This window comes from Papilio xuthus, unplaced genomic scaffold (assembly GCF_000836235.2).
Source record: "Papilio xuthus unplaced genomic scaffold, Pxut_1.1 DF828780.1, whole genome shotgun sequence".
Taxonomy (NCBI): domain Eukaryota; kingdom Metazoa; phylum Arthropoda; class Insecta; order Lepidoptera; family Papilionidae; genus Papilio; species Papilio xuthus.
The window spans coordinates 763,467-777,897 of record NW_013529869.1 but is presented as its reverse complement, the minus strand read 5'-3'; the positions used below and the strand labels follow the sequence as shown (position 1 = coordinate 777,897).

Here is a 14,431-nt window from a genome sequence, read left to right as displayed (position 1 = left end):
GGTTTTTAAGATCAATATCTCTGTATAAAACATATCGTCATCTCTGTCATCATTTTCGACAAAAAAAAGATAACAATATATTTAAAACGGGATTTTGGTATCAGGCGTACACGATTAGGCGAAAACTATCGACTTAAATACTATGAACTAGTTAGTTAGTATATCTATTAATAATCACATCATTTCGATGTTTTAAATTCTAGTCAAAACATGCTATTAATATATATTCTATAGTCAAAATGGACTTATAATGAACTAGTTTTATTATCTGCGAAAAGATGTAACGCAGTGAATGTTTACAAAATTGGCATAAATTATTGTACGGCTGGTTCACAGTATAATTTACAACTTTCCTTTTCAACGGCCGCCTAGTTTATGATGGCCTATATCTTACTAGTATTTAATTATGTATTTTTTTAAATATTTGTCTGTATATTATTTTTTATCATTTAAAGAATTTTCAGTTTAATCCTAGATGGACAACATAGTTAGAAACATGAAGTTTGGTTGCGAAACGCGGAACGCCAAACGACCCATACTGTTTCTTCTAGACTCTCGAAAACATAAGATGACTACACATAACTGTTAAAATAACCTGGATTTGAACTCCAGACTTAGCTTGCTTGCAGCTGTCGCTTTCGACTCTGTCTGCGCAGAATTAAAAATAAATAACTGGTAGCCTATGTGTTCTTTCTGACTGTGCTCGTCATCTATGCCACTTTTCATCGAAATCTGTTGAGTCGTTTTGGAGATATCTTCTAACAAACATCCATCCATCCATCCATGTATACATACGCATTAATGAATAAGTTATGTACAAAGATTTTTTAATCGTTTTAATTATGTAAATGATGGCCTTACTGCGAAACTTTATTTTTTTTGTGAAATTAGAAATAAATTTAAAATGAGTTTTAAATACTTTTTTAATTATCTCACATTATTGAATTAATTTAAGAACAAAACAAATTTAATATAAGAAAAGAAAAAAGTATGATACATGTTGCTCTGAGCGTCATCTATTAGAAATATTTGGAAAGTCCAACAAATTAAGTTGCTTCCAAAAGTATTAGTCCTCCTTACCGTACAACAGATGGGGCTAGTGGCGTGTAAAATTAAAATATTTTTCAATAATTCATTTCCTCTGCAAAAACAATAAAAAAAACAGATTTTTACACTTCTCATTAAATATTATTCGTGAAACATAAATATTTTAGGTGTTTTATGAACAATTATAATAAAAAATAATGCAGATTCTGAATCACGCTATTAAAGTTTTTTGGTTGCCGAGCATATATACCGCGAGACTTCACTATTGGTTGGAAGTGTATTCTCTAGTGTGATGCCATTATACTGTTTACAAAGATCGCTTTCGTTGTAAAAAGCGATTTGCTGGTCTTTTCTAACAGTAGGTGACGTCACGTCGTTGCCAGTGACCGCTTCCTTGTAATGTGCGCTGCGTCCGCTCGCCCGGCTTGTTCGGCTGCGACGGACCGACGGCGCACCTTCCTCGGGCGGCCTCTGAACCTCAATACGCGGTTTTAGTTAACTCGTTAGCTTAGCTCCGGTTAAATTTGCGCACTTCCATATTGTGGCGACGAGCGCATCACTCGGTTGCCAGTTTTTTGTCAGCCATTATCCTTTCAACCTTTATTGACATGACATACATACATTTTTTGGTTCAGTAAAATTTTAAATAGCAAAATTTCTAGACAGAAAATACATACTAGCAGTAAATACTAAACAGTAAACAGTGACGCTGCGTTCGCTTACGGATATAATTTTTGGCATGACCAGTTCCCAGGTTATTAGGTATTTTAGAATTTACTAGCCAATTTTCTAGTGTAGACCGGAATAAAAGTTAATAAAACAATAAAACAACCGTGTATTGTCATTATTATTTATTAATATTATTTGCTTACAAACTACAGTCAATAGTTATATTACATAAAGGTATGGTGATTTCGAATATTTATATCATGAATATCACAAAGTTCGAAGGAGGCGAGTCTATGTTAAAGAGTTAAAGTAAAATATAAAAATAATTCTAGATAGGACGCAGCGAGCGCGAGCGAGGGAGGCGCTCGCTGCGCCCTCGCCCGGCGGTCCTCCGGCGGCGCGCACAGATTGAAGCCGAGAGGAAAGAAGAGCCGACACCGCCCGGCGCCGGCGGAGGAGCGGGGCGCGCGACTAGCGAGCTGCTCAGCGTTGGAACAGCGGGTTGGGGAAGTCAGGCGGGTGCGGCAGCGGCGCGGGTGGAGGCCGCGCGCGGCGCCACGCCACCAACCAGCACGCCACGGCTGCGGCTACGGCCACCAGCGCCAGCAGCGCCGTCAGCGCCAGCGCCACGGCTAGCCCGGCGGCCGACACGCACACCTCGCCGCCGGACGCGCCGCCCGCGCCGTTATCGCTGCCAGCGTCCCGCCGCCGGGCCACTCGCGACGGGTCGCGTCTTTCCAGCGTCAATATCAGATTCGATTCGACGACCACCTCCTCCCTGAATTGACCTTCGTTTCCGTTAAGGCCATTCTTAGGATCGATTGCTTCTCGTTTTCTACGCTTTCCGAAAGCGTCGTATCCGCGACAGTTAACCTGAAATTTGCATACATTGTTTAATTTAACTGACGAATAACAATCAAGTTCGTAAAAAATAATGTTCAGGGGTCATGTACGCCACGTTTGGTTTATATATGCATGATGGCCTTTGCATGGATTTAATCGCATTTAAGCTTTCTCAATTAACAGATAATTACAACTTTATTAAAATATAAAAAATCTTACCGGTTGACATTTTCCGAAGCAGACACGTATATTACATTGGAATCGAATATTATCGCTACTTGGGAACTTGAAGGCGTTGAAAGCTGCCCTTAAAGCGCTTCCGTCCTCGCTTCTTTCCCATTCTCCAAAGATCGCGGCGTCCGTAGCGCATCCGTCCGCGTCCGTTACGGTGTATTCGTTTTCTATGTTCGTCGATGCTTCACTCGTCTTCGCTATACAGCTTCGTGCAAACCCACCGTATATACCTGTGCAAGAATACGAAATATTAAAAAGTGTACAATGATTTGTATTTCGTAATCAGTTACAACGAGGATAATATAAAAGCTCAACGTCGTATACGAATACATATTGATGCTTTAACACCTTTGCAACTTTCAAGGAATCAAGTTGAAGTAGGTGCGTTAATAAGTCTAACGTAAAATCCAGTCTTTTTAGATTTCTTTAAATAACATTGTTTTACATACTTGATGGTTGAACATCCACTTGTAAGACGAGGTTCTCTCCAATTTCGGCAGAGCTCACTTCGTCGCCAGATCTGGATACGATTCTCATGGAGCAAGTGGGCGGCGGACCCGTGTTGGCTATCGTGCCCGCTGTTGTCAGCATCGATACGTTGAAAGCCAACGTCACGTTCTGTTCGCCCGTTTGGTAGATACATTTGATGTGGAATGCCTTAGCGTTGGATGTTAACAAAGTAGGATGTATCTGCATCACCAGCACAAAGCTTGCCAGACCCTGGAAATTCAAAATTGTTCGAAATATAATTTACATTTGATGAGATTAGTACGACAAAGCATGGAAACGCCTCTTAAGATGGACCGAGAAAGACAGATAAAAGAGATTCTCTTGAAAAAAACCACTTACGTTCACATGGACCAAACCGCAATCGCCGAAGTGGACTGTAAAGTCCACGGTGCTCTCTTGATTTTCTGGAGTATGCACGACCAGTCTACACCTCTCGTCCTTACTGTAGCCTTTCACGTACAACACCCCGTTAAAGTCCTTGATCTTAAGACTGACTCGAACTCCATCCGCCAGGCAGTGAACCTACAAAAACACATTTTAGGTTGTGATTTTGATATTTTACAATTTTGCCATAGATTTCATGGACGATCGTATAATGTAACAATTTCTTAACTGTACCTGCATGTCTGGAAGTGGGAAATCAGTTCTATAATTGTCTTGGGGAGTGGTCGCATTGTAACATTGAACCCTTGGGTTGCCGACGTAGCCGGGGATGCAGGCGCAGTGCGAGCGGTGTCCGATGACATCGCAAGTCGTGTGCTGGCCACAGGGCTCCGCCTCGCATGCGTTAACGCAGGCGCCATTGATGCAGCGCGATTGGTCGTCGCACTGCTCGTCCGCGCGGCACCCGATGGCAACGCAAGTGTTTCCGCGCGGTGTGTAGCCCTTGTCCCAGTCACACACGCAACGACCACGACCGTCGACTGTTCGTCCTTCGTTTGCGTTGCAAGGCTCACAGTCGCCATTACTATTGATTCCTTGGCCGTCTACGCATTTTGTTGTAGGTGCTGTAAAATTATTTAAATATTAATACAATTCCTATCTTTAAGATATCTTTAAGAAATAATGCCAAATAACTGTATAAAATAACATACTTAAATATGGTGTACATTCGATGAGCGCATTTCCTTTGTATCCTGGTTTGCATGCGCATATCATAGTTCTTACGGGAAGAGTGTTGATTACATGACATTCTGCGTTATTACCACATGGTGTTGTCTTCGAGCATGGATTGACGCACGTGGTGTTAAAGCACGCTAATCCTGACGGGCAATCAACGTCGGTGGCACACTGCGGAGTTCCGGTCTTCACGCAGCCGTCGTCTGCACTCTGGTAACCCGGCGGACAGACGCAGTATACTTCGTGTTGATGCACTCTACATTCGGCCGGTTCATTGCAAGAGGTCTCCGAGCAAGGTTCAACGCATTTAGAGTTAATACAAGATTTATCGACCGGACAATCGCTATTGGCTCGGCAAGATATCGGAGTGCAGGCGACTGATGGATTGCCGACAGTTCCAACTTTGCAGCGGCAGGAAGCACGATGGTCTATGCCGTAACACTCCGCCGAGCGACCACAGACATTAGCATCCACCGAACACGCCGGTATACAGCGGTTATTAATACAAGTCTCATCGTCTGCACACTGGTTGTCGGCGCGACAGGTAATTTCGTAACAACCGGTTCGTGCGTCGCCGACAAATCCTGGTCGACAAGCACATACTGGCTTGTGATCTTTTATTCTACAATCGGAGTTCGGCCCACAGGAGCATGGGTTTTTACACAAGGAATTTACGCAAGCATGATTTGCGCTACAATTATTGTCCAAAACACAGACGTTGTCAGTGATCGATGTTGCCGGTCGGCAAACGCCACCGCCGCTGCTTACGTATCCCACTGGGCACGTGCAGAGCATAGTGCGAACGGGTAATGTCGGGGAGACCTCACAAGTCGCTGGTGTGGCGCAGGGACGTAATTCTGTGCATGGATTGACACATCTAGAAGATAAACAGGCTAGTCTTGACGGGCAGTCAGCGTCTACAAAGCATAGTGGCGTAGATTCTCGTCGACATTCAACATAGGGGCTGCCGGTGTAACCTTGGTCGCATTTACAAACTGCAAGATGGTTTCTTACCAAGCAGATGGCATTTGTTCCGCAAATACTTCCTGAAAGACAAGGGTCGATACATCTATGCGCGTGACATTGTTTGTCCTGTGGACAGTCACCGTTGGCTCTACATTCGACAAGGTTGCAGTTTGTATATGCGTCGCCTTCGAATCCAGATCTGCAGCGGCAGAGAGGTTGGTTTCTTTCTACATAGCATTCGGCATTCGTTCCACAAGTGTTGTTCGACAAGCATGGACTTATGCAGTTTCCGTTGATGCAAGCTTGATGCGATTCACATTCAGTATCAGTTCGACAGCCCACTATGCGACATGATAGGTAGGGATTGCCGTCGTAGCCTTCGCGACACGAACATACAGGTCTGTGATCTCGGACGAAGCATTCTGCATTGTCGCCACAACTGCAAGGATTGCGACAAATTCTGTTAACGCAAGATTCGCTGTCGCTACAGTCCTGGTCAGACGAGCAACTAAGGGATGGCAGTTGTGCAGGTTTGCATGAACCTCTTTCATCCGGTGTGTATCCTTCTGGACAGCGGCATATTAAGGTACGGAATGGTACGCTGTCTGAAACTGAGCATCGAGAATTGCCGACGCATGGTTTTAGTTCGGAACAAGCTTCACGACATTTATCTCTGAGACAAGCGTGACCACTGGGACAGTCTCCGTCCATTCGGCATTCCGGTTCTCCTATGATTACAATTCTCTGGCAGTAAGTCAAAGGATCGCCAAGAGGAAGCGTGGGTGGGCATTTACAAGCCGCTGCGTGATTACGTGCGTAACATTCTGCATTACTGGCGCAAGGATTGCGACCTTCGACTGAGCAAGCGTCGTGACAAACTCCTTTCACGCAAACGCTGTCGTCGTTGCAGTCGGTGTCGGCCTCGCATTCGCTCGATTGACATTTGTCGTAAGGATTTCCCATAGTTCTAGGCGGACAGCGGCAGTTGGGTCGGTGAGCTTGTCCGTAGCATTCTGCGGTGATGGCGCACGGCGCTTCAAGGACACAAGGGTTAACGCAAGCTCCATTGTAACATGTGTCACTATCGGGGCATTCGTTATCGGAACTGCAGCTAACTGTAAAAATAAAATAAATTTGAGTAATAATAAACATAATTTTTATGAATTGTTTATTACTAAAATAATTATTTGTATATATTTATCCGAGAAAAGTCATACCTTTGGTACATCCAGTGTAAGGGTTTCCTGAGAACCCAGGTGCGCAGTAGCAAACAGGATGATGCCTTAAGACGTCACATTCTGCGTTGTCGCCGCAAACACATGGACTAGCGCATGCGCCATTTATGCAAGCTTGTGACAGTGGGCACTCCGAGTTTGCTTTGCAGCCCACCGGTAATACAGATTTGTCCGACGCTGAAAATTAAACAAATATTTATTCATTTCAATATATATATATATTTTTATTACATTGAACTTAATGGACCTTAGATAATGGAGTACCACAAACATTTTGGTTCTATTCAATTTTATTTCAACAGACATGCGACAAATAACTATTTTTAATCAAGCCTACAAGGTATATAAAGTATGTATATATGTATAGTTATATTTTTGAATGACTTACGTGGTATGCATCGTGCGTTGGCATCTCCAGTGTAATCTCTGGGGCACGAGCACTGCGGTTTATGGTCGATGACGCGACATAACGCACCTACGCCGCAACCATTCACACATGGATTGATGCAGGTGCGTTCAACACACGATTGCTCCGAACCACATTCGTCGTCCTTATAACATTCAACTATGGTAGGTCTTCTTGGTTCTGAAATAATGATTTATTGTTTACAATGCATCTTATAATATGTAATTAAATTTATAGAAACTAATAACGAGTATACGTCTTACACTGGTATCTTCTTTGTAAAAAAAACTTACCACTATTACATTCTATTCTGGGGTTTCCGATGTATCCAGGTGGACAAGAGCAGCGAGAGACGTGGTCAATAGATTCGCAGAGAGCATTGTATCCGCAGGGTGCGGCTCTACAGGCCTCTACGCAGCCGCCACGCCGGCACGTCTCACTATCTCCGCACTCAGCGTCCGAGGAGCACTCCGCAGCGGGCGGCGGCCGACACCCGTTATTGGGCGCCACGCGGCCGCCCTCCGGACACACGCATGCCACGGCTCTCAGTGGTAGTATGTCCACAGTTTTGCAGATTAGTCCTTCATCGCAAGGGTTACTCAGGCACAAATCTATACACTGTGAGTTGACACAGGCTAATGGCGATGCACAGTCGACATCTTTGGAGCATTCCGGCGTAGACACAGTTGTTCCGCATCCACGAACGTAAGCGTCTCCGGAGGTGCCGGGGAGACAAGTGCACGTTGGTTGATGGTTGCTGGCCGAACACAGGGCACCCGGAGCGCATGCACTGTCGGTGCACACCGGTTGGCAGACGTGATTGAGCCGGTTGCATATTTGATGGTCTGAACAGTCTTCGTTGTAGTGGCAAGCGACGGTGACGCAGGCATCTCTGGGGTCTCCTTGCGTGCCCGGCGGGCAGCGGCACGTGGCTGCATGGGCAACGGCCACGCAGATGGCATCGCGGCCGCATGGAGATCCGAGAGCGCACGGGTCCTGACAGTAGCCGCTCACGCAGCTCTTGTCAAACGGACAGTTTTCATCGGTGGTACATTCGGCTAATCGAGACAAACATGTATATTTAAATTAGTCATTCATAACAAGACGTGATAAACAAGAATAATCAACAAAAATATGTGTAATTTATCGAACCACACAACTTGTTGAAAGGTCATAAACGTAAGGTTATAAAAGCAATGCAGTGGATAGCGTCTCTCGAACCGAAATATCTCTATAGACGATCCTTTAAAGCTTATACTGTAAAGAAAAGTACGTACGGGTGTAACAGAAGCGCGCAGGGTCACCGGCGGTGCCCGGTGGGCAGTGGCAACGTGCGCGGTGCTGTGGCGCGGAGCAGAGCGCGCCGGGCCCGCAAGCGCCCGCGCACGCCGCCACGCAGCGCCGGGCCACGCATGCCTCTGCCGCGCCGCACTCAGTGTCTGATGTGCAGCCAGCGCCTTCCACTCCTAATTGTATTGAAAATAGTAGAAAATTTGTTTAGTCTTTAGAGAAAACTTTTCCTAAATAATGATATTTGTAGATGTTATTATGCGTACCCGGAGTGCAGGCTACGTTGGCGTCGCCTTGCAGAGGTGGCACGCAGCGGCAGAGGGCGCGGTGCGTCTGCGCGCGGCATTCTGCGCCCGCGCCGCAAGCGCGCTCGTCGCACACTGCCACGCAGCGCCCGTTCGCGCACCGCTCCTCGTCGCTGCATTCGCTGTCTTGTTCGCATTGTGCTCCTGATATTTATATTCGGTTATTAAATATTAAATTAATAAGTAACCATTAAATGCCGGACATTGTTAAACGTGCTCTTTATGACAACCCATAAAATCAAATTATCCGAATTTGATTCGATGTAACATTACGAAGTGCAGCCGTCATAATAAGCCTATATAGATAAATATTAAATTAAAACATGTTACAGTGTTATGCCTACATTATGAAATATACAGTAGAAATTATGTTATACTTGTACAGAAGACATGCTAAAAAAGAAAACTTTGTATATACAAATTAAGTGTGTATAATTTGTACATTCATTTGTACACAGGAAGTAAAATATAAAAGTACCACAAATTTAAGTTAAACCTACCTATGATGTACCTACATTTTTAAATGCAATCATTTTTCAATCGGCCGAGTTATTTATTTCCTGTAAATGTAGCTCTAGAAAAATGATACGTGTTAATAAAATATGTAGTTATGTTCTTCCATAGTATATACACTTTTATACTTACTTGGTACACATTGAACGGACGCATCTCCAGTAAGCGGTTTAGGACATTGGCAGATGAGAGTGCGGAAGGGCAGAGTGTTGGCAACGCGGCAGATGGCGCCGGCGCCGCATGATGTTGAGTCGCACGGGTCCCGGCAAACGCCGCGTAAGCACGCCAGGTCGGGGCCGCAGTCTGCATCGCCTTCGCACTCCACGTCTCTTTGTACTAAAATAATAAAAATATATTAAAATCATTACATTTACATTCCTCAGTGACATCCTTTGAAACCTGCACACACAGTAAGTGCATTGCTTTGAATGTCAAGAATTAAGGAAAGGAGACTGATTGTAAACCAATCCAATTATATAACCATAATATAGTAGTGATGGAATTAGATGTCCGAAACACGGAGCGAAGAAATGTATGTAATAAAAGAAAGTTATGTAGTTAATTACCAGGTTCACATTTTATTCTCGGATTGCCTTGGGTTCCTCGTGGGCATTCGCAAATCGGTGCATGTCGCATGACAGTACAATGGGCTCCTTGTGCGCAAGCTCCAGGGCAGGGATCTTGGCATGTCTTCGCCCTGCAAGCCAGCCATGTCGGACAGTCTTCGTCCATTGTACATTCGTCTCTGCGGCACGAGGTCCATGGGTTTCCTTGCGCTCCCGGATTACATTCGCATGACGCGCTGTGTCCCCGCGCCACGCAGTGAGCTTCAGTTCCACAGCGTAATCGCGAACATACTTTGATACATGAGCCGCTTTCACAGCTCTCATCGTCGGGACAGTCGTTATTGCTATGACACTGAACTGAAATTGAAAATTAATTTTGGATTAATTATGAACATTAATCAACAAAATGAATAGTCTAAGCAGTCTGAAGTTTAATTAATCTTAAATATTAAAAAGAAAAAATTACGTACCGGAGTAACATCCTGAATATGCGTCACCTTCGTAGCCCGGCAAGCAAGTACAGCTGGCTCTGTGCCGGCGTGCAATACACTGCGCGTTCAGGCCGCAGTTGTTCGGGCCACATATTGCTGCACATCGGAAATCGATGCACGCTGCATTATCGGGACATTGGTCATCGTTTTCGCATTCTGGTTTTGGTTTCACTTCCGGTATTGTGATACGATCGCAGCGGACGAGAGCGTAGCCGGTGTAATCAGGCGGGCATGAACATACCGCGGTGTGTCTAATGCCTGTACATATCGCGTTCAGACCGCAAGCGTTAATGCATGGGTCTGCGCACTTTCTGTTAATACAAGACCGGTCTCCGGGGCAGTCGTCATTAACTGTACATTCGTAGTACGTGCACACTCCCTCGCGGCACGTGCCTCGTGGTCCGCAAGGATCGGGGTCGCACGGGTCGACCGTTGAAGGCGAGACCGCTAAAATAACATATTATTATGATTATAATGCATTTTATTAGTCATTAGTACATACACTTTAGATTCAATGAAATCTTACTTCTGCAACTGAGGAATGGATCTCCTGTAGTCTGAGGTGGGCAAGAGCAAATCGGTGCATGATCGAAGACGCGGCAAGTCGCACCATTTCCACAGGCGCCGACACACGGGTCGATACATTTGTTGCGGACGCAAGCTCGGTCTCGTGAGCACTCCGAACTGACAACACACTCCGGTCGGCAGCCTGAGGTGGCCGCATCTCCGCTGGTGCCACTCGGACACGAGCACACGGCGGCCTTGCCGGACACGGTACACAGTGCACCAGGTCCGCATGGCGATGGTGTGCATGGCAATGCTGTAATAGATTTTCCTTATTAATATTTTATAATAAAACATTTAACTTTAATGTTAGAATAAGGAAAATGTTTAATAGAATTAACAATGAATAACATTACGGATTTTGATTATACTAAACGTCTTACCTATTGGAATAGGGTCGCATTTAACAAAGGCGTTGCCTCTGGTGCCTGGTGGGCAGGAGCATAGCGGTATGTGGTTGACGGTTTCGCACTCGGCTCCAATGCCACAGGTGCCCTCGCACGGGTCCCGGCAGTGGGATCGCATGCATGCTCTTGTCGGCGAGCAATCGGAATCGGAGAGACATTCTGGCCGGCAGCCGAAGTATGGGTCTCCGCGGAGTCCCGGTTCACATTCACACGATGCAGCGTTTCCTTTGATATGACAAATAGCACCGGGTCCACAAGGCGACGGATTGCATGACGTGTTTTGAGGAATCTCTGTAAATGTAAACGAGAATTTAAGTATGGAGTAACAGTTTGGAATACACTCGGAGCAAACATCACAAGCGCTTAGTACAAAGCGTACGAGAATTAGGGGTTTGTACAAACGGTTTCCTTAGTTTCGCTAGTAAAACCCATGCCTAAGCTTTAAAAGCGAAAACATAAGTACGCCGTTGTACATCGGTCGGTATTGGCTAGCAACATCTGTAAAATTAAAACTTTGTATATTAAAAGCATATGTATATCTTCCAGTTAAGTCTGTCTTACGAATCATTTCGATGGGTCGACATGCAAAAATGGGGTTTCCAGTTGTATTCGGCGGGCAATCGCAGCGTGGATTGTGTCCAACGGTGCTACAGACTGCACCATGACCGCACGCCCCGAGGCAAGGGTCGACACATCGCTTATTAAGGCAGGAGAACCGCCAATCACAATCGCTGGAACTGAGACATTCGTGACGACAGAACGGTGGTGCGCCGAAGAAGTTGACTTTGCAGCGACATTGCCCGTCTATACAGTCCGCATTTGGACCACAGTCTGGACAAGGTGACACATTTTTCGACTCCGTATCAAACGCAACTGAAACAATAGTGGTTTTGTTATTTTTTGAACTATCTATGATCAACGCTTCTTTTAACAGTATGTACATACTTGGTAAACAACGAGTAAATGGATCGCCAGTGTAGCGGACCGGACAGCTGCATATTGGCGAGTGCATTCGGGTGCGGCATACAGCATGAGCACCGCAGGTACCCGGACATGGGTCGTGACACTTGTTATTTCGGCAGGCACGGTCCGGTGGGCAATTGGAGTTAGCACGGCACTCGGGCCGGCAGCTTGGCGGATCCTCGTACATGGCTGGTTTACACGAGCAATGTGCCACTGTACCACTAGCCCGGCATACACTGTTAGGTCCGCAAGGATTCGGTGTGCACGGGTCCGTTTCGGTGGCTTCTGTAAATACGTTAGTTATTTTAAGTAATTGTAGCATTCGCTATATTTGGCTCGTTCACGTACCGACAAAAGTTGCCGGTTCAAAGGTCTGATATCGACTGACGTCCCCTCTCTCCGGCATGTACTTATGGCGTGTACACTCGAGACAGACAACACTACAGTAATTCTTCCAGTCTTTAAGGTCAAATGAAATTTACGCAATTTAACTTACCAATAACAGGTCTACAAGAAAGGAAGGGATCTCCTCGCAATGGAGCCGGGCATTCACATATCGCTATGTGATTGTATACATTACAAACGGCGCCGTTACCACAAGCGTTTTTACATGGGTTCACGCATTTATAATTTATACACGTTAGTTGTTTATCACAATCGGTGTCGGCTGTACATTCCGGTCGGCACTCGACGTACGCATTGCCGTGGTATCCCGAAATACAAGAACAAGTTCCATTGCTGCATATTGCATTAACGCCACAAGGAGAACCGGCGCAAGGATTGATCGGGGGTAGTTTCTCTATTTCTGTTGGTAAAAATATAATCACCCATTAAAATATGTATATGTAGTCCATGATTTAAAAAAAAAAAATCTTACAAACCTTTGTAAGCACTGCATCCTACGAATGGATCACCACGATAATTATGCAGACAAGTACAAATAGCAAGATGGTTCATAGCACGGCAGTTAGTATTAACGCCGCATGATCCAATACAAGGATCAAGACATTTCTCTCTTACACATGCTTTATCTTTAGGACAGTCTTCGTTAATGGTACATTCTGGAGCGCAAGTTGGCGGTACACCGATGTAACCTAGTTTGCAACTGCATACTGCTGTTCCACCAATATCTTTGCACGTAGCGTAGGGCCCGCAAGGGTTAGGCTCACAAGGATTTTTGTTATCTGGTGGAGCAGCAGTTTTAACGCAAACAGAGAATGGATCTCCTTCATAACCAACCAGACAAGTGCAGTACGGGCTATGATGGTGTACAAGACACTGTGCGTTTTCTCCACATGTTCCGATGCAAGGGTCTATACACTTTTGTTTTACACAAGCCTTGTCAAGTGGACATTCAGGATTTGTGATACATTCTGGACGACAATTAGGTGGATTACCAAGATAATTGGGTTGGCAAGAGCATATTGCTTTATCATCACGAGCTTGACAAATGCTATAAGGACCACAAGGCGATGGGCTGCAAGGATCAGATGGTGTTTCTGGAAAAAATAATTAAATTGCATTAAAAAAAGTTGTAAGTAACAACACCTTTTTATATTTAATCAAAATTAATTAATTGTCTTACCTTTTATAATTCGGCAAATATCATAGGGATTACCGACATAACTATGTATGCAAATACATTTAGGTACGTGATTGACCATTTGGCATTGGGCGTTTGTGCCACATAAACCTGGACATGGGTCTTTACATTTGTTGTTTATACATGCGAGATTATCAGAACAATCAGAATTAATTACGCACTCAGGTCTGCAACCTTCGTTGGGATCACCAAAGTATCCAGTGACACATGTGCAGCTGGCGGCATTATTACGTTCCTGACATATCGCATTGGGTCCACAGGGGTTCGGTGAGCATGGCTTGTCCGATTCCGATGGTAAGTTCAAAGGTTTCTTAGGATAGCAACGATTAAACGGATCGCCTTCGTAGTTTCCTTCACATATACACTGCGGCGAATGGCTAATGACTCTGCATATAGCATTGATACCACAAGCACCGACACAGGGATCTGCGCATCTGTTGTTTATGCAAGATTTGTCAAAGCTGCAGTCGCTATTCGATGCGCACTCCGGTCGGCAGTAAGGTGGTGAGCCAATGTAATCCGCCTGACACGAACACGATGGTGAATCTCCTACAGCTTTGCATATCGAATTAGGACCACAAGGTGAAGGTACACAGGGAGTTTTCTTGGCCGGTATTTCATCTGTAGACATTAAAATAAATATATTTTTTAATGTGGTTATGTAAAAAATAATAATAAAATATTAACTAGAACTTATTTT

At 44.9% G+C, this 14,431-nt stretch overlaps 1 protein-coding gene across 6 annotated transcripts in view; it reads right to left on the bottom strand.

Annotated features, from left to right (window-relative positions):
• Positions 1 to 1,883: 1,883 nt before the first annotated feature.
• Positions 1,884 to 14,431, bottom strand: part of LOC106128232 (fibrillin-like protein dumpy) — a 93,860-nt gene continuing 81,312 nt past the window's right edge. For all 6 annotated transcript variants that reach the window (XM_013326523.1, XM_013326525.1, XM_013326526.1 and 3 more), the window contains 21 exons: positions 13,714 to 14,352; positions 13,010 to 13,627; positions 12,625 to 12,933; positions 12,111 to 12,413; positions 11,727 to 12,038; positions 11,142 to 11,456; positions 10,721 to 11,014; positions 10,174 to 10,641; positions 9,704 to 10,060; positions 9,270 to 9,473; positions 8,586 to 8,768; positions 8,307 to 8,495; positions 7,323 to 8,087; positions 7,012 to 7,209; positions 6,606 to 6,800; positions 4,398 to 6,503; positions 3,922 to 4,310; positions 3,643 to 3,825; positions 3,243 to 3,513; positions 2,779 to 3,023; positions 1,884 to 2,589 (listed from right to left, as the gene is read on the bottom strand). In XM_013326523.1, the coding sequence (XP_013181977.1) occupies positions 2,200 to 2,589; positions 2,779 to 3,023; positions 3,243 to 3,513; positions 3,643 to 3,825; positions 3,922 to 4,310; positions 4,398 to 6,503; positions 6,606 to 6,800; positions 7,012 to 7,209; positions 7,323 to 8,087; positions 8,307 to 8,495; positions 8,586 to 8,768; positions 9,270 to 9,473; positions 9,704 to 10,060; positions 10,174 to 10,641; positions 10,721 to 11,014; positions 11,142 to 11,456; positions 11,727 to 12,038; positions 12,111 to 12,413; positions 12,625 to 12,933; positions 13,010 to 13,627; positions 13,714 to 14,352 (8,933 nt within the window). In that variant the 3' untranslated portion in view covers positions 1,884 to 2,199. The remainder of the gene's footprint in view (positions 2,590 to 2,778; positions 3,024 to 3,242; positions 3,514 to 3,642; positions 3,826 to 3,921; positions 4,311 to 4,397; positions 6,504 to 6,605; positions 6,801 to 7,011; positions 7,210 to 7,322; positions 8,088 to 8,306; positions 8,496 to 8,585; positions 8,769 to 9,269; positions 9,474 to 9,703; positions 10,061 to 10,173; positions 10,642 to 10,720; positions 11,015 to 11,141; positions 11,457 to 11,726; positions 12,039 to 12,110; positions 12,414 to 12,624; positions 12,934 to 13,009; positions 13,628 to 13,713; positions 14,353 to 14,431) is intronic.